This window comes from Aethalodelphis obliquidens, unplaced genomic scaffold (assembly GCF_003676395.1).
Source record: "Aethalodelphis obliquidens isolate GAN/ISIS:26980383/991018 unplaced genomic scaffold, ASM367639v1 scaffold3, whole genome shotgun sequence".
In the NCBI taxonomy this organism is placed as follows: domain Eukaryota; kingdom Metazoa; phylum Chordata; class Mammalia; order Artiodactyla; family Delphinidae; genus Aethalodelphis; species Aethalodelphis obliquidens.
In genome coordinates, this window is record NW_020837947.1 from 6,943,781 (window position 1) to 6,968,404 (window position 24,624).

Below are 24,624 nucleotides of genomic sequence, written 5' to 3' on the forward strand. Positions count from 1 at the left end.
CCTCAGTTCAGATTCTGCTCTTGGCTTGCAATAATTCTGTTAGGCAGCATTTCTGGAACAGAAGGTTGGTGCGGGAGTGTTTCCCGGGTGCTTATTTGTGGCCTCTGTCTGCCCACAGGAGGGTGCATGCACATGAAGTGCCCGCAGCCCCAGTGCCAGCTCGAGTGGTGCTGGAACTGCGGCTTGGAGTGGAACCGCGCCTGCATGGGGGACCACTGGTTCGACGTGTAGCTGGAGCAGTGGCCACGCAGGCGCACTCAGCCGCCATCCCGCTGGGAAACATACAGAGTGTCCTCGTGTCATCTGCTACTTCTCCTTTCTCTAAACACACACACACACACACACTTCAAGTTCTTTCCAAAATCACAAAAACAGTTATAAGAGAAGCTCCCAGGATCCCTTTCACTGTGCCCCTGGGAAACAGCCAAGCTAATGGTGAGACCATCAGGACGTATTCGCAGGCCTCGGCAATACGCGGACACCAGGGCACAGATGGCAGCGCAATTCGCCTTTTGTACGGGTTGTCATTCTTGAGTGAATTCAAGTCAGGCTGGAAAAATACACAGAGATTTCTCAGGTTCAATTACCTGCCTTTTACCTTCAGCAAACAATGGGAAGAAGCCTTTGGTGAGGTGGGAACTAGTTTTGAGGAACTATTGTCAGTGGTTCTCTCTAAGACTGACTGCAATGGATTCTGAGAACGACATTCACAGCTTAAAAAACGATGCCCTTATTTAAATTTTCAGAAAGCATCTATTCCCAAAGAACACAGGCAATAGTCAAAACCATGTGTTTATCCCCAAGAATTCTATTTTTATGTATTGCATTAATGAAATATCAACTCTGCACGAATCAGCTTGTCAACTAACTGAGAAATTATGAAACTTAATCTGAACATTGAATGTTCAAACGTATAGGGAAGAAATCAAAACTTAGTGTACTTTCACTTCATTTAATTATACGCAACGTTAGAAAGATATTGTTTTTCTGAAAATATTACACAATCGAGAATTTGATTTTAAACATTCATTTTGAGCTTGGAGAATAAGCTCATACATCTGGCTTCACTGTCAATGTAATGAATAAGGTGCCTCTAGAGGGGACACTTTTAGAAATGATTTCATAATGATTCTCAGTGTTAACAAACATGCAGGTTATTAAAGCAGAATCTGTAAAGAAGGAGCGTTTCCAGATCATCAAAATGAAATTTTATGCACTTTCTGTCCACCTGGACCATGTTAACTATATTTTTTTGTATCAAAATACTTTATTCTGGACCCCTTTCAGATCTGATTCAGATTAAAGTTGTCAAAGCAGCAGAGTGCAAAGGGAAACTGCAACAACAACAAAAATGTGCCTAAAAGGATAAAGGGGGTCATTGGGGACGAATCGCGGTGATACGGAACCAAAATACATTATAAGTGTAATTAACATGGCTCGGGACAGCCCACTCGGGGCTCTGCCCCCCCAACGGGTTATTCAGAGTTCTTTTCTCTAGGATGTAAACTCACACGAGAATACTTCCTCACGTTAACATGGCTTGAATTGGATTGGTGATCAAGTTTTCATCCTTTTTTTATTTTTGAGGCATTCACAATACATCAAAAAGAGCTGTGTTTACACTGAATGCAGCAACCCATCCTCCACAGCACAGCGTGTGATGGAAAAGTCAAACCACTGTCTTTGTTCTCGCCCGCCTTCTCAGGAAGATCGTGACCATCACTGAGGGTGTAATGACTCTCACTAGAGCACAGGGTTTCTTTTGGATTTAGAGACCCTGGAAATTATGAAATCTGTAGCAGGCCTTGTCTTTGTAGATGTAGGACCAGAAATCCTTGCTGGAGGGAGAGAGGGAAGGACCCCAGCAGACTCCCCCAGGACATCTGTCCCTCTGTCCCTAACCATCCATCCAGGGACAGTCCCCCCTCTCCGTCTTCCTCAGAGGTCCTGCAGCTGGGAAATGATAGGGCGGAGGCAGCCTCGTCAGTGGGAACGGCCTCACATGGCTTCACTCCGTCGGAAAATCCAACCTCCCCAGCACGGCCCAGAGGCTGCCACCTCCTGTCGGGGAGCCTATGGATGGTACAGAGATAGTGGAGAGCCAGTCTCCCAAATAAGAAAGAGGCAGGTCACCAGGCTGGAGCCCCACATCCCCATGGCTGGCATCAGGGCTCAGCCTGGAACGCACGCGGGGCCTGCCTGCGAGTTACCAACAGTCCCAGCAGGTAGCAGCTCCGTACGCGGAGCCGGCAGGACAGTCAGGTGGTTCCCTCTGTAGGGGGGCACCCAGCATCTTATACCCGCCACAGCTTTGCGGTTTAATGACTCTGCTGTTACTGCCCCCTCCCGACCTGCATGGTTTGTTGGGTGCGCCAGGCAGACAAGGTTTGCTTCCACTCCTGCAGGCGGTAGACGTCCTAGGTCCCTGCTGCTTCCCTGGTGGTACCTTCTTTTTCTTTTCAGAATAGAATACTGATTCTTAAAACAAGTTAAAGAACAAGCAGCCACTGTAAATGAGTGTGAATCACAAACCACTATAAATGAACATGTCTGAGCATTGAATGGTGCAACAAACTGTGAATCTAGCAAAAGAACAGAAATAAAGTCTTTGCAGAAGAATCTTTACTTTTCTCTGAACTGTGTAAAGAAATACTTGGCAACTATGTCTAAGGTTGTACTCAAATTGTCAATAAAAGTATCCAAAGAGTTTCTGAGTCCATCTTTGAAGACATGTTATCAATAAATGCTGAAGGTGTGGGAGGGAAGCCCAGGACGTGTCACTCGTGGCCCGAAAGGGTTACCTGGTGAGGCCGTGGCCATCGTGTCTCTATTCTGAGCTCCAGATGAACCCCGGCTGTTTTAAAACTAGGTAGTTTCTCCAGTGCTATCAAAATTTAAAAGGGCTCTACAAGGGGGAGGTGGGGAGAGGAGGGAAGGATTGGGAGTTTGGGGTCAGCAGATGCAAACTAGTATATACAAGATGGATAAACAACAAGGTCCTACTGTAGAGCACAGGGAACTATATTCAATATCCTGTGATAAACCATAATGGAAAAGAATATATATGTGTAACTGAGTCATTTTGCTGTACAGCAGAAATTAACACAACCATTGTAAGTCAACTATATTTCAATAAAATTTTAAAAAATTTTTGACAGGGCTCTGAAAAGCAAACCATCACTTAAAAATCTAACAGTTACTTTCCTGCCTTCTCAGCAAACTTTTCTAATAACTGTTTAAAACAGAAGTTTGTGTTGGGAAAGACCGCGGGACTTTCTGCCATGTCACTGCAGAAACGTTGGGTGACTTTGCATTGCTCTCAGCGCGGGTGTGTTGACTCTGTGCTTCTTTGGCTCTGTGCATTGTTCACTTTACAAGGAGTCCGTGTCTCCGTGATGTGGATGGAACATTCTTGGAGAGCTCCTCTACATATCTGGGGCAAGCAGCACACCCCGAGGGCCCCTGGTGCCAAACATCACAGGAAATGCTCTGAGGAAACACCACGTTTCTAGAAACGAAGACAGAGAAAGCAGTTGAGTGAGCGACTCCACTGCCCCCCTGGGTGTGAACCCTGGGGACAGTAACAGCAGCCACCTCGTGGGGCTGGTATGAGGACTACATGGATTGATTCACATAAAGCCCTTAAGACAGTGCCTTGCACCCGGGAGACATTCAGGAAGTGTTCCTTATTATTAATAGGTGAACTAGTCAGTGGAGACCCCCGAACAAACTAACGAAAAGCACAGAACGAATGCAAACTAATTGCAGGTGCCGGGAAGGTGTGTGTGTCCCTTCACGGGGTTAGTGATTTCGTGGAAGAGGCGGGTGACGGACTCGCGGTGGATTTCAGTGTGTTGGATCAGCTTCTCCACGGTCCCAGCAATTCTCCTACAAAGGCAAGTTGCCAGCTGTGTTTGAAAGGCTTGAAGGGACAAGATCCAGCTGTTATGCCGACTCTCCAGGGGGACAGTAAAGAGCTGACACTGTGAGTAGAGACGAGTAAGTGCAGGTGTGGCTACCGACTCAAAGGGAACAACCGGGAGCGGGGAAGCTAACATCACTGGCGCACGCGTCCCACACCCCGTTACCCTCGCCAGGCCACTTCTGACACCACGGAGAGTATCTGTGTCAGTTTTGAAAAGAAAACCCTATTTCAAAACAACACTGGGCCTGTCTTCAGATTACCCACTGTGAATAAACTGTCCAACCACAAATATTTCAGAACTTTCACTGCAGTTTGAATAATCATGCAAAACAAGGCAGGGAGTATTTTCTGGGAAGATCCATTTGGCGCTCCCGTTGGTGACACTGTCTCAGTGGGACCTCGGTGTTCCCTGATCTCACCCTCTGATACGCAGGCCGAGAGAATCAACTTTGTCACTGTGTCGACAGGTGTCCGGACCCAAGAAGATGGACTCACACTAATCTAGCTCATAAGAGAATGAGGTATGGAAGCTACAGGGTCAATTTACAATTTATATTTGCAAGGAGAAGCACACCTCCTGATTTCTCCTGAGATTTTCCATCTGCCCGGAATCTTTTCTTTACAGCCCCATCTTCCCCCTTTGCCTGGCCACCCTTAGGTCTCCGTTTAATCCCCCTTCTCCAGCCACCCTAGTCTGCATTAGGGTCCCTTCCTCTGTGTTCCCAAAGTTGCACTACTTCCTGAGTCATAGTTGTCTGGTGTTTTTTCCCCAACACCAACAAAGTCCTCCCGACACCACTGGGTATCCTACGAGTCAATTCCGTCTGATGCTACCTACCCGGAGTACGTGTCAGAATCCACAGGTTGAGGGCTCAGCCCCTCAAGACCACCCCCGACTCAGACACCAGTCACAGGTCCCAGGTTGCCACCTATACTTCTGACGGACGGGCTATAAATCGGTGGTTTCTATGACCCAACCCCTCAAGTTCAATATTACCCTGAAATGGCTCACAGAACTCAGGAAAGTGCTTTATTCACTGTTACCAGTTTGTTATAAAGAGTTCAGATTCAAGGACAGCCAATGAAGAGCTGCATGGGGCAGGCGTGGGATGGGGAGGGGTGTGCCGAGCATCCATGCCCTCTGCGGGTGCCTCACCCTCCCCGTACCTCAACGTGTTCGCCAGCTGGGAAGCTGTCTGAACGCAATTGCTTAGGGTTTTTTAATGGAAGTTGCCTTAAGTAGACACGATTGGTTAGATCGTTGGCCATTAGTAATTCACCTAACCTCCTGCCCCTCCCCCTCTCCCTTCCTTCGATGTCAGGGCTTAGGGCTAAAATTTCCAACCCTCTAATTGTGCCTTGGCTTTCCTGACAGGCAGCCCCCATCCTGAAGCTACCTAGGGTCCGACCACAGTCATCTCATTAGCATACACATCACTCCAGGGATTCCAAAGGTTTTAGGAACCATGGGCCAGGAATCAAATATTTATTTTTTATATTTATTCATATTTATTATAATTCATTCATATATATATTTCACAATAGCATTTAACGTGTGAAACTTTAATCACTTATTTACTTATCTCTACCCCCCAGGAGCAGATAAGGAGAACATAACTATAGTACTCGCCTTGGTATCCACAATACCTAGTGCCGGGCCTGCCACATTCCAGGCTCCATAACTAGGGAATTGCATTTTGGAGTTCTGAGCAAATCTACTTGAAAATCAAACCACAGTGAAAAGCTAACTTGTAGAGCCTAGACTCAGAGCTAAGTGCCTCAGCTGCATGACCAGTGTCCCCTGGGCAGACGATCACTTTCCGTTCCAAAGGCACATATGACGCAGGACGGAAATCCCTGGTCTCAGATCAGGTATCCTTAGCTGGGAGTCCCTGAGAATTGCACTCAAAGGGTTCTCCCCTTGAACCCTCCTCCCCTCCAGTGCCCGGGTGACCTCACGTGTACATTGGCTGTTCTTGAAAAAACTCTCCAACTGTACTAGCAAAGACAAACTCTGCAGTTTTTCCTTTCTATAGATAATTTGTTTTATCCATGATTCTTGGCTTCTAAATTCCAAACCCAGAGTGACTTCAATGGCATTTTTGTGAGATGCTATTAAGCATCAAATCTCCTCTCAGTATTTTTTCCCCTGGAAAGTGTTCCTTGTGTTTTTATTACAAAGTAATTATTTCATTATCACATTCCAGAAAGTAAAAAAGGCAAAAAGGAAAAATTAAAACCACTGTTTAGAAATAATTATCTCGCATCTTACTTATTTCTACTTAAAAACATAAGATGAGCATCTTCCCATGCCAATAGATTTCTAAAATGACAACTTGTCAGGACTTCATTATGATCAACTGTATGCTAATTAAGTTAATAAGTATTTCTTTGAAATTTCCCAGTTTAATTCAAAAGTGTTTTTCACGTAGTCATTAAACAGTTTGGGTATGAAAACTACTGAGCATCATGAAAAAATGTTTATAATGTAATGGGGAGTAAAAAGGAGCTTACCAAAATGGTACGTATGCTGTAACTGCAATTATTTTTTAAAAATTAAGTCTAAGAAAAAGTGATTGAAGAACCTATATTAAAATGCATTTTGCTATGGTGACAAAATTATACGTGAACTTTCACTTGTCTCTACTTTGCACGTTTCTTGGCAGTGTGAAAATATCACTTTATAATGAAAAACAGTTTTTAATCTCCCGTGACAGTTTAAGCTGCCCAGATTGAACGCAGCCAAGAAATGAAGATTTTCCAGTCAATAATTCAGTCCTTGCATTACCTGAACTTTACACAAATGATAACGAACCATTTAAAAACACTCTACTGCTTCTTTCAAAGGAGTTTTGCCAAATGGATTTGGACAGGGTGCAGTGGGAGAAAAATGAGTTGGGTGGAAGCTCTGGGAAGACGGGACTCAGTCTCCAGCCCCCCATGAATACGACCCTTCTGAGTTTCTCGTGAGCATCTTCTCTGCCTCTTGTGGGGATGACCAACCTTCCCACGGAGCCCAGGACTGAGGGGGCGGCTGCACACAGACTGTCCGTTCAGAAACTGAGGCCATCCTGGGCAAAGAACGATGAGTTGGGCTCCCTGCCGTGGGCCACACTTTGGGGAGCCTGGCCCCAGGAACGGGCCTCCAGCAGGCCCAGCAGCCTTGGCTACTGTCGCCGCCTGACACCCCTACCCCCACCTGAAATTTCTCCTGAGCCTCCCTCGAGCCGAACCGACCGCTACTGATGCCTCCCAAGGAGTTTGTCCCACTAAGAAGAGGATGGGCTGATACCATAGGAAGCCCTTGACTCTCACCAGGGACCCATCACGTGGTGTTTGAAAATCTTTGAATTCTGCAATACCTCTCTGCAGTAGCAGCTGGCTTTATTTTCAGGGCCATTTGTCATGGAGACGTTCCAATTTCATGATTTCACACGAGCTCTGCGCATCAGCCATGTTTGAGTCACCACTGTCTCCAGCCTGCTTGCCTGAAATACAGTTGATGTACAACGTTGTGTTAGTTTCAGGTGTACAGAAAAGTGAGTTAGTTATACACACACACACACACACACACACACACACACACACGTTCTTTTTCAGATTCTTTTCCACTATAGGTTATTACAAAATATTGAGTTTAGTTCCCTGTGTTATATGGTAAGTCCTTGTTGTTTGTCTATTTTATATATAGTAGTGTGTAGCTATCAATCCCAAACTCCTAATTTATCCCTCCTGACCCCTTTGGTAAGTATAAGTTTGTTTTCTATGTCTTCAACAAACAATTACTGAGCACTAAATATGATGGGTGTCAGGGCTACAGAAATAAAGACAAATTTCCTCTGCTCAAGACTGACAGGGAATTCCCTGGGGGTTCATGGTTAGGAGTCGGTGCTGTCACTGCCGAGGGTCCGGGTTCAATCCCTGGTCAGGGAACTAAGATCCGAAACAAGCTGCGGTGCGGCCGAAAAGAACCCAAAAGACTGACACACCATCAGAGGAGACAGATATGCAACCGCAACGCAGTTTGGTCAGCACCCTAACAGAAGCTGTGCTAGGTCCAGGCTTGGCGAGGGGAAGGATGAGGGGAAACTTCCCAGGGGCAGGTTGAAAGCATGAGTGAGAGCGGGTGGACGGCCAGCGTTAGGCCCGGAGGCTGTGAGCCACAGGGACCTTCCTGCGTGGGTCCTGAATTGGGAGAAATTAAGGGAAATGAGGCCGGAGAAGCAGATCCAGACGTGGCCAGGCTAGAAAGCCTCAACTCCGTGTCATGCATGAAGGGAAAACTTTGAGGGCATTTGAAAAGGAAGGTCCACTATCAAATCTGCATTTATGAAAGATCATTCTGTAAGGAATGGCTGAAGGGGAGTGAGACTGGAGAAAGGGAGTCATTTCAAAGACTTTCCGCAGAGTGGACGCGAGGGGAGCTGAGGGCCGGAGTGAAGGCAACGTGCTGACCAGGACAAGAAAGACTTCAGTACATACGTACTTAGGCCCTGAAGTCTCCGCCTCAGTGGACCCAGGAGCAGAAATACGACATGAGTGACAAACCAATGAAATCTAAATCAGGTCTGTAGTTCACTTCGTAGTATTGTACCAAATGTTCATGCCTCCGTTGGGATAATTGTGCCATGGTTATGTAAGCTGCTAAAATTAGGGAAAGCTGGGCAAATATAAAGGGATGCTGTCTACATCTTTGCCACTTTTCTGTAAACCTAAAATTATTCCCCCCCAAAAAAGTATGGGATTTGGTAATCAGTTAAATGTGACAAGTGAGACAGAGAGAGCTCTCGGGTAAACCCAAGGTTGTCCTGAGTGGCTGTGAGGCTGGTGTCCCTTCAGCCAGGAGACAGGACACAGGATCAGGGCTGGTGGCAGCAAAGGAGTGGCTCCTGTGCACCTTTCTGCCTCTGACACACTGTGGAAAGGCCAGTCCAATCTCAGGAGAGACCTCCTAGACCTGTTTTATGTGGCTCTCTGTGCTACTGAGAAGTCATTTTTAATAAATAGACTCTTCAGAATGATAATTTTAGATGACACCTTAAGATGGTAAAGAAATGACTAAGAGAGGCCATGTCATGTTAACCTGTCTGTAAAAGATGAGATGTGCATCTCTAATTGTTACACAGTATTTTAGATTAAACTTTCTCCTTCCAAATAAGTGATCTGAGCAGAAGTGAAAATGTGATTTAAGTGATAAGGGAGGCGTCGTGGCTGAAGGCCAGGCCGTGAGCTTTGGTTCCCATCGGGTCAATTCAGAGGAAAGAGTAAGAAAAAGCAAACAAGCAGCCCCCAGGGAGTCATGTTTACAGCACATGAGGAAGAAAGGTAGGAGGTCGGGCAGGGGAGATCGGAAGATGTGTGAGAGCTTCTCACCTGGTTTTTCAAGCAAAGTCAACCCAGATTGTCCAACATGGAAAAATATGCCAAAAAATACGGTCTTGACCTCTCCGCGGTGACTGTAATTCCTCAACATTAGAGGCAACTTTGGGAACTAATATATCTTCTGAAGGAGTATTTATATATAAGTTTAGCAGTCCATTCAGTTTCACTGCATTTTCTTTTTCTTCTGTCAACTTTACATGAAATGAAAGTTACTACTTAACAAGAAAAGAGCGTGTCTAGTATGACTCACTTTTTATACAATGAAATCATATGTGTTTGCACTTACATCCACATCTGCTGATCCTTCCGTCTGTATGTTTCCCAGAGGTTGATGGCTGGAAAGAGGCTTAAACCAAAAGCAGTGCTGGCATTTGTGGGTAGTGAGATTTGGGGTGATTTTTCTCTTCTTTTTTGTGCTTTTCTATAGTAGTTGAATGTTTTATAACAAGAAGGCATCATATTCATAGAGAAAACAAAAGTTGTTACTTAAAGGGAGAAGCCCACCAGGAATCTAAGACCAGAGACCAGACTAGCTAGTGCATATGTACTGGGGGTTCTCACTGGGGTTCTTGTGGAGAGCGTACTGGGGGTTCTTACTGGGATTCTTGTGCCCCATGTGGGCATCACACATCCGTGCTGTGATGCCCATGTGGGGAGACCCTAACGGTACAGAGGTCGACCATGTTCAAGGTTCTGTTAAAATTGAACCTCCATCTGTTGGCTTGAATGTGTCCAAATTGGTCTGATTTGTGAGTTAACCGTGACCCAGACAGAGGTGTGGAGGGTCTCCGTGCAGACCAGATAATGGCACCGAGGGTTTCCTGGCCTCTGCTGGACAATTGGACAATTCTATGTAGACTTTCAGGCCACAAAACCTCCTCCAATTGCTGAATTTCCTTTCCAGGCTGCCTTGCTACATCTCTGCGTTAATACTCACTAGTTGTACTTATCATGTGTGCATGAGCTAACCTATCTGCCTATGGTCCCGAGAACTGAATCCCTACATACATATTGCAACTTAGATGTGAGCATTTTAAATCAAGAACTATAAAGACCATTTTAACAATGTATTAAGAGATCTGCCCACTACAACCAAGCAAGTTTTAATCCCATTAATTTAATGATAAATTAGTATTGAGAAATCTATAAGTTTAGCATTTCACACTATAGCAAAATTCATAACATAAAATAATCTCCTTTGATGGCAAAAGACATTTGATAAATGTTCATTATTAATGAACAACACTTAACTAGAAATTGAAGGATGCTTTCTAAACTTGATAGAGAACATGACTCATGGGTGGGACGTACAGGCATATGCTCATGAAGATTAACCCTTATAAAAAGAAGAAACATTTTAGTGACAACTATTGGTTATTCACCCAGCATCTACGCTCCCTCTTTTTCCCGAGAGACCTTGATTCTGTTAGGTTATCCACTCCCCCTTTCAGCCACATGCCTCAGGGGAAGGTGACCAACCACACCCCAGAGAAATAAAAACATTTATCCAGACAAAACCTCGTACAGGAATGTTCAGAGCAGTTTTATCCATAAGAGCAAAAGGAAGGAACTTTTGCTCTTATGTCCATCAGCTGTTGAATAGATAAACTAAAATGTGGTCTGTCCACAGAATGGAAGGTTATTTGTTCATTAAAAGGAATGAAATACTGTGACATATTACAACATGGATGAAGCTTGAGAACATCACGCCAAAGGAAATAAGTCAGACACAAAAGACCACATATTGTGTGAATCCTTTTATATGAAACGTCCAGAAGGGGCAAATCCACAGAGATGGAAAACAGAGCTGGGGTGGGGGAGGGAATGGGGAACCATTGCTAACGGGCACAGTGTTTCTTCATGGGGTGGTGGAAATGTTGTAAAGTTGATTTGGGTGACGGATGCCGTAACTCTATGAATATACTGAAGCTGTTGAATCATACACCTGGATGATGAATTGCATGATATGTGAATTATATCTCAATAAAGCTGCTACCAAAAAAGAATAAATGGAGGATGGAAAAGTAGACAGAGCAAATATGACCTTGTTCTCTTGAGGGACTTGGTGGCAGGGGGACAGATAAGGGTCAAGGTGAGGTGTTTGTTTTAAGATGGGATTGTGACCTCAGGTGTTTGTTTTAAGATGGGATTGTGACCTCAGGAGCCAGCACATAGGGAGAAGTGGAAAACAGAGAGTTATGAGTGAAGGTTCTAGAAGAGAGAAGACACGATTCACACAGGACTCCTAGAGCAAGAAGGCTGGCCAGGAGGCCTCTAACGCCTGTCCTTTGTGCTGTTCATAGAGCCTCCTTCTAAGAAAAGCAGTGTAGTGTGACTTTGAACCCATCCTGCTGCCCAAGCCAGGGCAGACCCAGGCAGAGACCGTGCCCGAGCTACGCCTGCCCAAGGGACAGTCCATGTGAGCAGGTGGCCCGTGAATACCCTGGGAGAGACCCCAGGGAAGCCGGAGAGCAGAGAGGCTGCTGGATGCTGATATATCGTTTAATGTTCTATAGTTTGGGAAGCGGGCAGCTCCTCTCCCCCTCCTCCAACCTTCCTCCACACCCAGGAGGGAGGAAGGAAAGCACAGAAGGGCTTTGGACCCAGGTGGTTCAGTTCCACAGAACAGTCATGGTGGGTAGTAAACACTAAACAGCTCTTCACACAAGGAAGAACAATTAGCAGATCGATTAATTGCATTTTATATCCATTTCTGGTCTCAGGGATAAGTATTCAAATGCGATCTTTTCCTTTCAATCAAACACATAGAAATTTCAAGTGAGCCTGGTTTCCTGCTATAAATTAAAGCAATTTTCACCTTTTCAGTGTTCAACCGTTACCTTTAAAAATATTTCCTGATTTAACAATACAAATTCAAAAGAAATAGAAATCTTGCGTCTCCTAACTTTCTCCGCTAAGCCGTTGGTGTTCAGGGTAAAAACTGGGGACACCCACATGGCTGAAGTGAGAACAACATGTCTTTACCCATGAGAAACTCGAAAAATATAGTTTGGCCTTAATTAACTGTGATTGAGAAGAAAACACACGATCTAGATATATCGTTTAATGTTCTATAGTTTGGGTGTCTGGAGTTCTTTAATAAGGCAACATGGTTACTCTGCCTACACATGTGCAAATGAACGGAGGGCTGCAAATAGCAAAAATTCTTCCCCAAGTGCAGGAAAAAAACACTTGATTCGGGACTTTAAGATCAAGTGTTTAAAGCTACCTTTAATGAGTTGGAAAAACAATGAGTTCATAAACAATTGAGTTAATAAATTATTTCTAGTCCAACAACCTTACTTATTTAAACTCCCTGGAAGAAAGAAGGGGTTCCTACCAGAGACTAGTGGCAGAAATGTTTGGAGAGAGGAGAGATTAGCAGAGAAGAAACAAACCAGAAGGGCCTCCAGGGTGTCCAGGGTGACGTTAGGCGCCTAAAGAAAGGAGGTGAGGGGATGGAGAGAAGGCAAAGAGGGGCCACTGGAAACAGAGCAGTCACCTCCGCACCCCCAAAGTCCGGGTTCCTGTGTCTGAGTGTCCAGTTTAATCCTCACATCTATCATATACATACCACATTTTTTAAAGGCTTTTTTGAATTAACTTTTATTGGAGTACAGTAGCTTTTATTCTTTTAATATTTATTTATTTAGTTTTGGCAGCGTCGGGTCTTAGTTGCGGGACACAGGCTCTTCATTGCGGAGCGCGGGCTTCTCTCTAGTTGTGGCTTGTGGGCTCCAGAGCGCACGGGCTCAGTAGTTGTGGCGTGAGGGCTTAGTTGCCCCGCGGCCTGTGGGATCTTAGTTCCCCGACCAGGGATCGAACCTGTGTCCCCTGCATTGGCAGGCGGATTCTTAACCACTGCGCCACCAGGGAAGTCCCTACATACCACTTTTATTACTCCCGCTTTATAGAAGAGGAGAAACGATCACAGAAATAAGTAATTTACCCCAGGCCATCCTATGTGGAAGCCATTTGGAGCGGGGTGGGGGGAGGCAGACCTTGGTAACCAAATAGACATGAGTGACAAGGATGACCCCTGGTGAAAGGTACAGACATCACTGACAGAGTCCATACAGATGAGGAAGCCAAAAACAGCACCTCAGCCACTAGAGAATGTGAACCACACTCCTCCAGTGAATCTAGGCCCGTCTCCTTCTAACACTCCCACACGCTGTAGGCTCCAGGCAAACGGTCCCCGTCAAAACTCAGCCAGGCTTTTTTCTTCCCTGTCTCTGAAATGTCCCGGCACGTCACACCTCTCTTGTGTGTGTGTGTCTTGCAATGTGACTCACCACCTCCCACACTAGGTTGTGAGCACACTGAAGACAAGAGCTTAGAGTCAACAATCCTAACTACCACCCCGCCTCCCCCCATGGCCTAGAACCTTCCCTGGTACACAACAGGTGCTTACTGTCTCATGAGTGAGCGAGTGAATGCATCAGTTGGCTTCAGTGCTCTTATCTGCCTGCTATATATCTACACGATGTAGTAAAAATGAATGGGAAGTTACGTTTTGAAAAAAAAAATTGTAATGGAGATCAAACCATTTCTATGATTGAAGTGTCAATCCCATTTAAATAAAAAAGTTCTTTCCTATGATTCATTGAGCCTTCTTCCTAGTTGCAATCTGAGAACTCTGTACCCGCATCGGAGTGGGGTGGGGGGCAGCGATGGAGGAGGGGGAAAGGGGCTCACGCCCCAGGTGGGCCAGTCCCCTGCTGTGAAGCTGGACCACAGGCCCTCAGCAAAGTCCCGGTGAGGATGGGGCGGAGGGAAGGGGATAAAATGAGACACATACATGCTGTGTTCAGCACACTGTCTGCCCGCAGTAAGTGCCAAACAAATGGTTCCTGTTTGCACCAGCAGCAGTTGTGACTGGTCTTGGCCGACTCTTAATTTAGGCAGGTCAGTTACCTCCTTCGTGGGTTTTCCTCTGTAAAATGCGGACAGTGATACACTGTCACATCTTCCTCACTGTATTATGAAAATACAGCTAGACTTCGTGAATATTCAAGACAGTTGTGAAAAGAAGTGTGTTCCAAGGTCTGCAAACAAATGAAAAGCACGGCAGCCCCGGATCAGTAATTTCTGGAATCACGAGATCACAGGGAGAAAAGCTCCGGTGCCCGTTCTGCTCCTTGGTCACCACGCATGGATCTGTTCACAAGCCGAGGCCACCACCTCTGCAGATTTATCCTGGAGACACCTCCGGCGCCTGCCCAGCCGGTGCTTCACGTGGGACAAGCGGACTCCGCTGAGATCGGATGAACTGGCTCACAGGCCAGACAGGAGCAGCTCTCTAAAGCCACTTCCCAGCTCGCAAGTTGACTATGTTTAAATATTCACACAGACTCCTTGTTGGCACAGCGGTCCTGTGAACTGAAACTCCTTTTCTCTTCGCTGACACAGGGTTTCTCAGCCTCAGCGCTGCTGACCTTTGGGGCTGGATAATTCCCAGTTGTGGGGCTGGCCTGAGCACGGCAGGACGCTCAGCAGGGTCCCTGGCCTCTGCCCACCGAGATGCCCGCAGCCCCCGACCCTGTGGTAACAACCCCAAATGTCTCCAGACATTGCCGATGTCCCCGGAGACCAAACCACTCCCCACTGAGGACCACTGGCCCACCGCGTCCCTGCAGTATTGTGTGTTGAGGTGATGTCATTTCACCGACACATCTTCCTTTCAAATTCCCCGTGTGTCCACACAGGAGAGGTTTTTGCCGAGATCCACGGCTACAGACTGTTTTCCTGTCTGGCTGACATCACCTCGTTGACAGCGGTGTGATTCCTGTGCGAAGATGTGCTCTGGAGTGACCATTTCTGGAGAAAGTCCCAGGGTATTCTGGGAGTGAATTTGAACGGCTCTTAGCCACAGGAGAGATGGCAAATATACACTTAAGGCAATTCAGGAAAAGCTTGCCCCGCACCATCCCATCCACTGCCTGCGGATGAATAGGGGCTGTACTGTCTGGTAACCCATCAGGAAGGCTCGAATTCACCTAAAACTGAAGCTCAATTTCTCCAAAACAAAACAACCAAATCTGGGTTTCTGCTTTCCCACCCAAGCTTTTCAATTCTCAACCCCGTCACAGCTCATCTGGGAAGTTTCTAATTGCTATTAAGGTTTTCTGCAAACGAGAAGACAGTGTATATTACTTGTGTAATTAAAAGCATCCTGTCAGATACTTCAGAATTTTTACAGCAAATCACGATTCCAGGTACAAAATGATGTCTCAGGCACAAAAGTCAGCCACATGACCGTTTTCCTACATTGTTTTCCCGGTGCCAACGGGATTGCAGTTTCTAGTATTTAAAGTGCATCACGTTTTACATCCTTGGCAAATACCTACAGAATTTAATTTCCTGTTGTCAGTACCCCTTCTTAAAGAGCTGTGTCTCCCATTCCATTTGAAATGTTGATATAAAACCTCAGCTGGGGTGAGCGAGGGTTCTTCTTTGGACATAAGTCCAAACTTGGCTCCCAAGCTTCTCCTGGTGGGTCATCAGCAGATGACTCCATCTGCTGATGACTCCATCAGCAGATGGAGTTCTACCGTGTGTGCTTTTTTTTTTTTCTTTTTCGGCCTTTTGGCTAAGATCAAGTGTAGTATCTGTTCGTATCAGTTTAATACCATGTGTGCTTTTAACTGACACCAAATTGACTCTTTACACTTGGCTAAGAAGCATGAAAAGACAAGACAAAAGGATACACAGTGCAGACAGTTACATCTGCCCCTGCACTCAGAAGGTGTGGGTGTGTAGGAGAGCAGCGGTGAATCTGACCCTCCTTCTCTTCTTATTTCCGGCCTCCACATGAGTGTGATTATACTGTATTATTTTTAAACAGCACAGCCCAAATAACACAAATCAGCTACTTCAGCTGGTCCTCAGCCTGAGAAACAGTCATTTGTTTTAGCCCTGGAAGAAAAACTGATTTTATTGGACTTACTGAGAAGTCCATTGGTCTCCAGAATGGCCATCCCCTCGTAAGGAAACTTTAAGGGTTACATCAGTGACTCAGTCCCCTTTGCCGTATTCTCTGGACTGGAGATTGAACCAGGTGTAAGCAGTGATGCCTCGGTCGCTCCCCTATTTCCAGTTGGACAATGTCACCTTCTAAGGGCCCCTTAGAAGGGGCCCTGCCAGTTTCTTGCTGGACAAACGCACTTTCGCCCCATCCCCCTTCTGACTTGGGCATCTCTGACCTGTTCCTTTTGACTTCTTCTCCCTCTGGAATCCATGAAAGGAGAAATATCCTTTACATGCACTACATTTTGTATTGTCTCTAATGTATCAACTTGTTCAATAGCCAACCACGTGGGTAAAGTTCTGTCCGCCCACCCTCCTCCTCTTATACACCATCTCTCTGTTCCCTTCTCACTTTTCCTTCTTATTTCCTTAATTCAGCTTTGCTTCAGCCCACTGTCTACCTGGCACTTTGCAGGAGCCTCGGATGCAAAGGAGAGCACTTTGCAGCCCAGAGCCCAGGAACACAAGCCCAAGGGTAGCAGACAAAGATGCACAAATCCACAGAAGGCCAAGGTCAAAGGTAAACATTCTAGAATTCTCCACCTTGAAAAAGACAATTGCTCACAACTGAATGAGTGCTGGCATAACACTGGCCACCATATAAACCTTTCAAGGGCATTCACAGACACCAGGTTTGCTATAATTCGGACTTGACATAAAATTAGTACAGCGACATAGCCTTTGCTTTCAAACATGAGGTAGGTTTTTCCAGCAGAAGGTATCCTGGAAATTTGCAAGACACAAATAAATGTTAAAAGAAAATCCCTTGAATAGAAATATAGGAAATATCTTTCTGAAAAAAATAGTATGTTCATACCTGTCACCTACTAGGAGTTAATAAATGTGTCTTGAATGAATGGGTAAACTTACTTGGGTAAATGAGTACATTTTTCCCTGAATAGGAAAATAAATTCCTGTATATCTTAAGTCTTATCCTGCATTCTAACTGCACAGAGATCACAGAACAAGGAAATGTATCTTCACTTTGAGGAAGGAGGCATTGAGACCTTCCCTGGTTCTTTCGTTCTTTTCTTAAAACGGATAATCTAAACATACCATTTTTTAAAAAAAAATAAATTTATTTATTTATTTTTTGGCTGTGTTGGGTCTTCGTTGCTGCACACGGGCTTTCTCTAGTTGTGGCAAGCGGGGGCTACTCTTCGTTGCGGTGCGTGGGCTTCTCATTGCGGTGGCTTCTCTTGTTGCGGATCATGGGCTCTAGGCGTGGAGGCTTCAATGGTTGTGGCGTGTGGGCTCAGTAGTTGTGGCTTGCAGGCTCTAGAGCGCAGGCTCAGTAGTTGTGGCGCACAGGCTTAGTTGCTCCGCGGCATGTGGGATTTTCCCAGACCAGGGCTCGAACCTGTGTCCCTTGCATTGGCAGGCAGATTCTTAACCGCTGCGCCACCAGGGAAGTCCTAAACATACCTTTGTGAGTGTATCTCTTCTTTTAAAACAACAGCAACATCTGGTTAGAGTTAGTAGTACTCATAGCAGTCATGTATCAAGCACGTGTGTCCCAGCCACTGTGCTAAGAACTTCTCAGACACCATCTCATTTGCTTTTCTCTTCCACCCCTCTGAACCGGTTGACTTCATCTGACCCAGGAAGAAAGAGACCCTTGAAGAGACTGATTTGCTCAAGGTCACCCAGCTAGGAAGTGGCCTCACCCGCCTCCTTGGAGGCTGAGCTCAGGGTTCTGGACCCCCTCACTGAAAAGCCCTTCCTTCGGGGACAGGGATGCAAAGATTTGTTTCGCCTGCATCCTTAACCTCAAAACGAGTGCATCATTCCAGGTGAACAGTTTATGCTGCAGGATTATTTACTCACCCAGTTAACCAAGTTCAGTCAACTGGCTCTAATCCAGATTTTTAAAAATATATCAGAATCCAACACTGTGACTCCCCATATCCCCATAGGTGCACGAAAGCAAATACGTGGAAGACATTGGTGAGCAAGTGCAGTGTGACTGAAGACTGAGTTTCAGAAAGACACCAGCTGATGCTGTCAGCAGTTTCCTTCCCCAGCTTTTATCCAAGTTCCGTGTTGTCCCTTCACAGCGGGGTAACACAGTACTCTTTTCAACCAAGTAGTCGGCGGTTTTATTGGTTGTCGTTTTATTTATCCAAGATTGTGATTGTTCTAACTAATGTTTTATCACTTCCTTGAAGAAATCGATCATTGGGTTTCATAGATAAAGGCAGAGTAACGCAGTTTATAAAATAACCAAAATATGTCCCTAAATTCCACTATTTTAACAGTAACCCTGCTGCCAAGACAACAGACGCTAATATTCTTATCAGTGTCTTTTGTATCCTGTAGGAAAGAGTTCACTAGTATAATAAGATAGAACTATTTGGGTATTTCTCTGTGACCCCACCACCACCACTGCTGTTTTGGGTAATATTTGAAGGATGATTATGTCAGAGGAAATACTGTGAATCTAGACAAAGACAAGCTGTGTAAAGGAAACACGCAGTAAAGAAAATCTATAGTTTACAAACCAAATAGAATTGGAGCACCAGCGCAGAGCTGCCAGATTACCTCCCCTGATGTAATGAACAGTGATCTCTTCACATCAAATGTCCTCTAAAAGGAAAGGGGCCCCTGCCTGGACACTAGGCGATTGTCCGGGAGCCAGTCCGTTCCCGGAAGAGACCAGGGGGACTTGGGTCCCTGAACCGTGGACCGAGAGATGCTCCAGATGTGAAACAGTGCAGCTTTCATCACGTCACGTGGGCGGCGCTGGGCAGATAGCGAAGAACGGGGAAACTGGGCGCAGGATGGAAGCGTCCTGGGAGGTGGGGAAGGATTCCCAAACTCATCCTCCACCCTCAAGAGTCAAATTTCAGTCTTTCAAACAAATCAGTTAGGAGAGAAGGAAACCAAAATGAAAAAGAGAATTTTCTTCATAACTGTGTGCTTCTGAAGTGCAGTGCTATTCATCTGAAGTCTATTAGATACAATTAGAACCCAGCTATCCTTGTCTCGAACATGCTTTAGGATAATTGCTTTGATGCGCCCATAAAACATATTAACAATAACTCGCTGCTGAGATTTTATGTAGAACTTGGGATGCCTACAGTCTTAAAAGGATGCATAGGAAATATGGGGGGAAAAGCAAAATTATAAACTGTCCGAAGGGAGAGATTGAAGTTCAGCTACCTTAAGTTCCAATGAAAAGTAGGCATGATCATGAACTCTATCTGCCTACCACCATAGTTAGGATGCCCCTGCCGTAGATGCCAGCAAGAGAGGAGACAACCAGGGCGGGGGCACCTGCCGTGTGCACAGCCTCACGCCGGGACCCGTCCTCTGGTGGAAAGAGCACTCTTTAAGTAGAGTTTTCTGCTGGGGCTATTTGATACCGGATATGAGTAGACAATTTCCGTCAAATATGAGGGGGGAATGTCTGCCTCACTGAATGCTGTGCCCCGTGGCAATGAATGTGCTGTCAGTTTCCGCAAAAGCCTCTTTGTGACAGATCACCTCTGACACCATGAATGCCATCACAGCAGAAGCTGTGCCCTTCTTTGTTGTCGGATGTGAAATCCTACAATGCAGAGCTCCGTCCTCCTCCTGCTTTCTTTTTACAATGCTCGTTTGTATTCCCAGTAGCTGGAAGTGATGGTGGAGCCTGGGTGCTTGTAGGATGTATGAGGGATGATTAACAGAGATTCTGACATGTTTCACTTTGAGCAGGTTTGCCAAGTTCCGGATGGTGCCTCTAAGCACCAGTAACTTAAATATCACCCAGCTGAGGACAAAAAGCCACAGTTGCAAAATACGTATCCTGTTGGGTGTGGGGTTTCTGCCAAGATCAATGAGAAGAGCTTGAAGGTCGTGTGATTCCCACATGGAGTTCATGAACTGTGCTCAGTCACGCACCTTTTGAAGTCTGAAGACACATCGAAAGAACTTTTCATTCTTCCATCCATCTCTTCATTCATTCAACTAATGTTTATTTAGGGACTTCTGTGTGTGTCATGTTGTGCTAGGTCCTGAGTTGAGTTGGTTAAGCAGGAAGAGGTAAAAATGTATTCGGGGGAAAATTACATAATCTCTGAAAAAAAGATCTACAGAAACATAGTATTAGATCATAACATTGAAGCAATGTTAAATTCCTGAATATTGTCATTATATTGCAATTACGTAGGAGAATGCCATTGTTCATAGGAGGTGTATATTCAGGGCTAAAGTGTCATGATGTGCACAACTATGAGACAGTTTTGGCAAAAAGTATATATGTGCGTGTGTATACATACACACGCACATATACAATGTATCTACAGTGTATATATATTATGTATAATATATATTATGTGTGTATATGTATCTTTATAAAGAGAGAAAGAAACTTGCAAAATAGTAGCAGTTGGTGAATCGAGGTGAAGAGTGTAGGGGTGTTCATTATATTTATCTTGTACTTTTTCTATAGTGTTTAAACTTTTCACAATAAATATTTAGAGGAAAATTCATCATCTCTAGCTTTAAGGAGCTTACAATCTGGAGATCAATTTTCTTTTTCTAATAAAAGGGAAAAGAGGGGAAGATTAGATTTAAAACATAGGGTCACAAGTCACTTGAAGGATGTTGAAACTATTAAGTCAAGACTGGGAATCTTCGGTGAGGAGGTCTTGGGGGCCCGTGCCAGCCATACCCAGAGACTTAAGCGTAAAGAAGGAAGCCCCCTGGCAGACGATGTTGGGTCCAGCTGAGCCCCAGCCTCTACCCGGGGGTCCAGCCGGGTTCCAGCCCACAGTGGGTGCCCTCAGGGAAGCAAACACTGCAGGGCTCCACGGAGACCCCCAGCACCTGGAGACGGGCCCCTGCTGTAGACGAGCTCCTCAGAGAAGACGACAGCAATCCAGCGTCTGATCTATCCTATCAGCCCGACCTTCATGCCACAGATGTCTCCAGTCACTGCAGAAATGATGGCTGAACAGCACCCGAAAGGGTCTTTAGTACTGAGGAAAGCAAAGAGGATGTTTATGAACATAAATCAGAAAGAAGATGGAACAAACACCCTGGCTTTGTCCTTCTTCAGAAGGACTTTACAGAAGGTGATGGAAAAAGACACAGGGATACAGCAGGCAGCCAGGCCTGACCGGACTCCAGGCCCAGGGGCTCTTCCCTGCTGCTGTACAAGGCTCAGCCCCCCTGCGGGGCTAGGAGAGGCCTGAGCTTCTTAAAACGTTCATGAAGTCGACACAAGATGGGGAGGAGAGAAGAGCGGCCACGAGGCAGCCTCCTATCTCCTCTGAGTTTTTCTGAACAGTACCACCACTCGCATCTTCCCCACGTCCTTCCTCTCTGATGGGTTCTTTACGCTCCCATTTCAGCTTCAGTAGTGTCTCTTGAACTGGTCGCCACCTTCCCAAGCTCACTGTCACTACCGTGAGGCTTCTGACTGGACTTTCTGAACTCATGCACCAGCCCCCTTCCCCATCTCTCTCCTATCTGATTCTTAAAAAGCAGCTGTTAGGCCTTCTCACAGTGCTAATTCTTGGCTCATGGAAGTACTGTTTTGTGATTTTAAAACATTTAGGGGAATACACACTACTATATATAAAATAGGTAACCAATAAGGACCTACTGTATAGCACAGGGAACTCTACTCAATACTCTGTAATAACCTATAAGGGAAAAGAATCTGAAAAAAAAAAAGATACATATGTAGGCATCACTGAATCACTGTGCTGTACACCTGAAACTAACACAACATTGTAAATCAACTATGCTTCAAATTGTATATACATATATATTATATATGTAATATATATATTATAAAAATAAAGCACTTAGGGGTTATTCAGTGTGGTTCCCCAATTTACGGCTTACTGTCCAGAGTGAGAGCAGGCAGCGGACCTGTACCTCTTCTGTCTCACTATCTTCCTGCTGGAGCTACTGGCAAGAGCCTCTCTCCTACCCTGTTCTAGAAAACTGCCTGCTCTGTTCTATGGAGCCAGATGGGGTGATCAAAGCTCTTGGCAAACACAGCCCAGCGTTCCTAAAGGAAGACAGAGGAAATGGCCCTGATGTCCCAGCAGGGCTCTTGCGTTTAAAGAGAATAAGCCGATGGGAGACACATCTGAGAACAGAACCTGGACAGCCTGCACCAGAGCCAGAGCCCGTTCAGTAAGAGCCCACTCTCTTCACCTTCCATCCTTCACACCCTTTGTCTGAGTTTATCCCTTTGGTATTTATGCCTTCGGATGTACCTTCACACAAGTACAAAAGCATAGTCTGATTGGCTGGAACAGAATTCTAATACATATGTAATCATAGTAAATGACAAAAATAAAATCAATTCTTTTTCCTTTTTTATTCGATTTTTCATACAATGTGCTAGCTTTCTGAAGACAATGGAATCTTTTTATGATTTAGACATTTTCTTTTTTTAAAGCACTTATTTATTATTTACTTATTTATTTATTTATTTGTTTGTTTGTTTATCTGGGCCGGGTCTTCATTGCAGCATGTGGGGTCTTCAGTTGTGGCATGCAGGATCTTTTTTTTTTTTTTCAGTTGTGGCATGTGGGATCTAGTTCCCTGACCAGGGATCAAACCCAGCGGGCCCTCTGCATTGGGAGTGCAGAGTCTTTGCCACTGGACCACCAGGGAAGTCCTATGATTTAGACATTTTCAACATTGAATACCAACAATGGTTTTCCAGAAATGATAAGTGCAAAGCTGTTAGGTTATTTCCAAAAGATTTTTAAACTTGTTTATCCTTTTCCTCTCAGACTGTGGATGATGAGCAGATGACCAACATTACGTGACAGGAACAAAAACACAATGAATAACCTATGAGCGTTCTTCCCCCTTGGCTGGGCAGCTCGTAATGGGGGAGCTTGGGTGTTGTTGGCTGAAGCGATTGGATACATGGGTCAAGGACACAAAAGAACAGCCAACTGGAAAAGCAAAGTGAACTGGATTGACCTTAAGGGCAGAGATCTTTTTCTCTCCCGTAACTGTTTATGGGAGAAAAAAAATCTAGAAAGAGGAGAGCAGAGGAAAGTGGGGTGAGATAGACGAACCCCCATACAAGCTGAAGTCTTGGAGAGTCTGGGGGTTTGGTGTGGGGGAGAGGGAATTAGAAGCAATTCCCCTGTGAGCTGTTGAGATTTTGAGAGTAAAGAGAATGGGAAAGAGGACTTTAAGAAGAATTTGAGTGTGTTTTGAATGTGCCCCTTTAGAGACAACAGTCAAGCCTTAAGTTACTTTGAATTATCGTATTTCTTCTGAATGGGATTTTCGCCAGAGACAGGGCATAAGATGAACAAGGACTGATGACTTTATGCAGATTAAAAGTGCAAGATAAGGGAGATCAGCTCAGTGCTTTGTGACCACCTAGAGGGATGGGATAGGGAGGGTGGGAGAGAGACGCAAGAGGGAGGAGATATGGGGATATATGTATACATATAGCTGATTCACTCTGTTATACAGCAGAAACTAACACACCACTGTAAAGCAATTATACTCCAATAAAGATGTTAAAAAATATATATATATAGAGAGAGAGAGAGAAAAAAAGAAAGAAAAAAGTGCAAGATAAGAGTAAAATTAATTTAGGAAAATTGGCTTAGGCCCCCGTGTTCCCCCAGGGAAGCGTCAATGTCTGACTCCCAGAGGGAACTTTGTTCCTGGGTGTGGAAAGAAAGACCGATTCACCAGGAAATGGCCAGTGTGAGAATTCAGATTCAGGGATCCTTGTAAAAGGTATTTTAATGTGGACTAAAAGATCTTTCTAACATTGCAAACCACTTCCTAACCCATATGTGACCAGGGCCTAAGAGGCCATTCTGATTTCTTAGTTCATGTTTTCCTTGGTATTTCGTCCTACTGTGATTTCTAAAAATGTATCAACTGATTCTCCACCCCGCTTCCCAGCTTTTTTCTTTTTAAGTAACACCCTTCTTAAGCAACACTTCACCTATACAAGATCTGAGAGAAGGAAATCATAGAGAAGCCAACACAGTCACAGTCACATTCTCTGAATTTCATGTGGGTTAGTCACACTGAGTTGGGCAAGCACTTCTTAGGCCTCAGTTTACGCTGACAAGCTTGGTCATCAGGCTTCTTAAGTAGTCATCTTCAGAAAATAAAAGGTTTTTAAAGGAATAAGAGTGGCCCTTGGTGCTCTGCTCGTGTTCAGGGTTCAAAGGAATAGATGGATGTTGGATAGAAGAGTGGATGGATGGGTGGATACTGGGTGGGGGAGGGGATGGATGTTGGTTGGACGTTGGGTGGGGGAGGGGATGCATTTTGGGTAGACATTGGATGGAGTA

The 24,624-nt window shown here is 45.1% G+C and overlaps 1 protein-coding gene and 1 pseudogene across 11 annotated transcripts in view; both read left to right on the forward strand.

The window, feature by feature from the left end:
* Positions 1 to 24,624, forward strand: part of LOC113606908 (1-acyl-sn-glycerol-3-phosphate acyltransferase delta) — a 1,415,842-nt gene that overhangs the window by 1,253,329 nt on the left and 137,889 nt on the right. The window contains exon 12 of one of the 11 annotated variants that reach the window (XM_027081831.1): positions 119 to 2,706. The exons of the other annotated variants lie outside the window; for them this stretch is intronic. Within the exon in view, the coding sequence (XP_026937632.1) occupies positions 119 to 231 (113 nt within the window). The 3' untranslated portion in view covers positions 232 to 2,706. Of the gene's footprint in view, positions 1 to 118; positions 2,707 to 24,624 lie in introns of those variants that run through there. 11 annotated transcript variants of the gene reach the window in all.
* Positions 15,880 to 15,975, forward strand: LOC113613334 (uncharacterized; annotated as a pseudogene).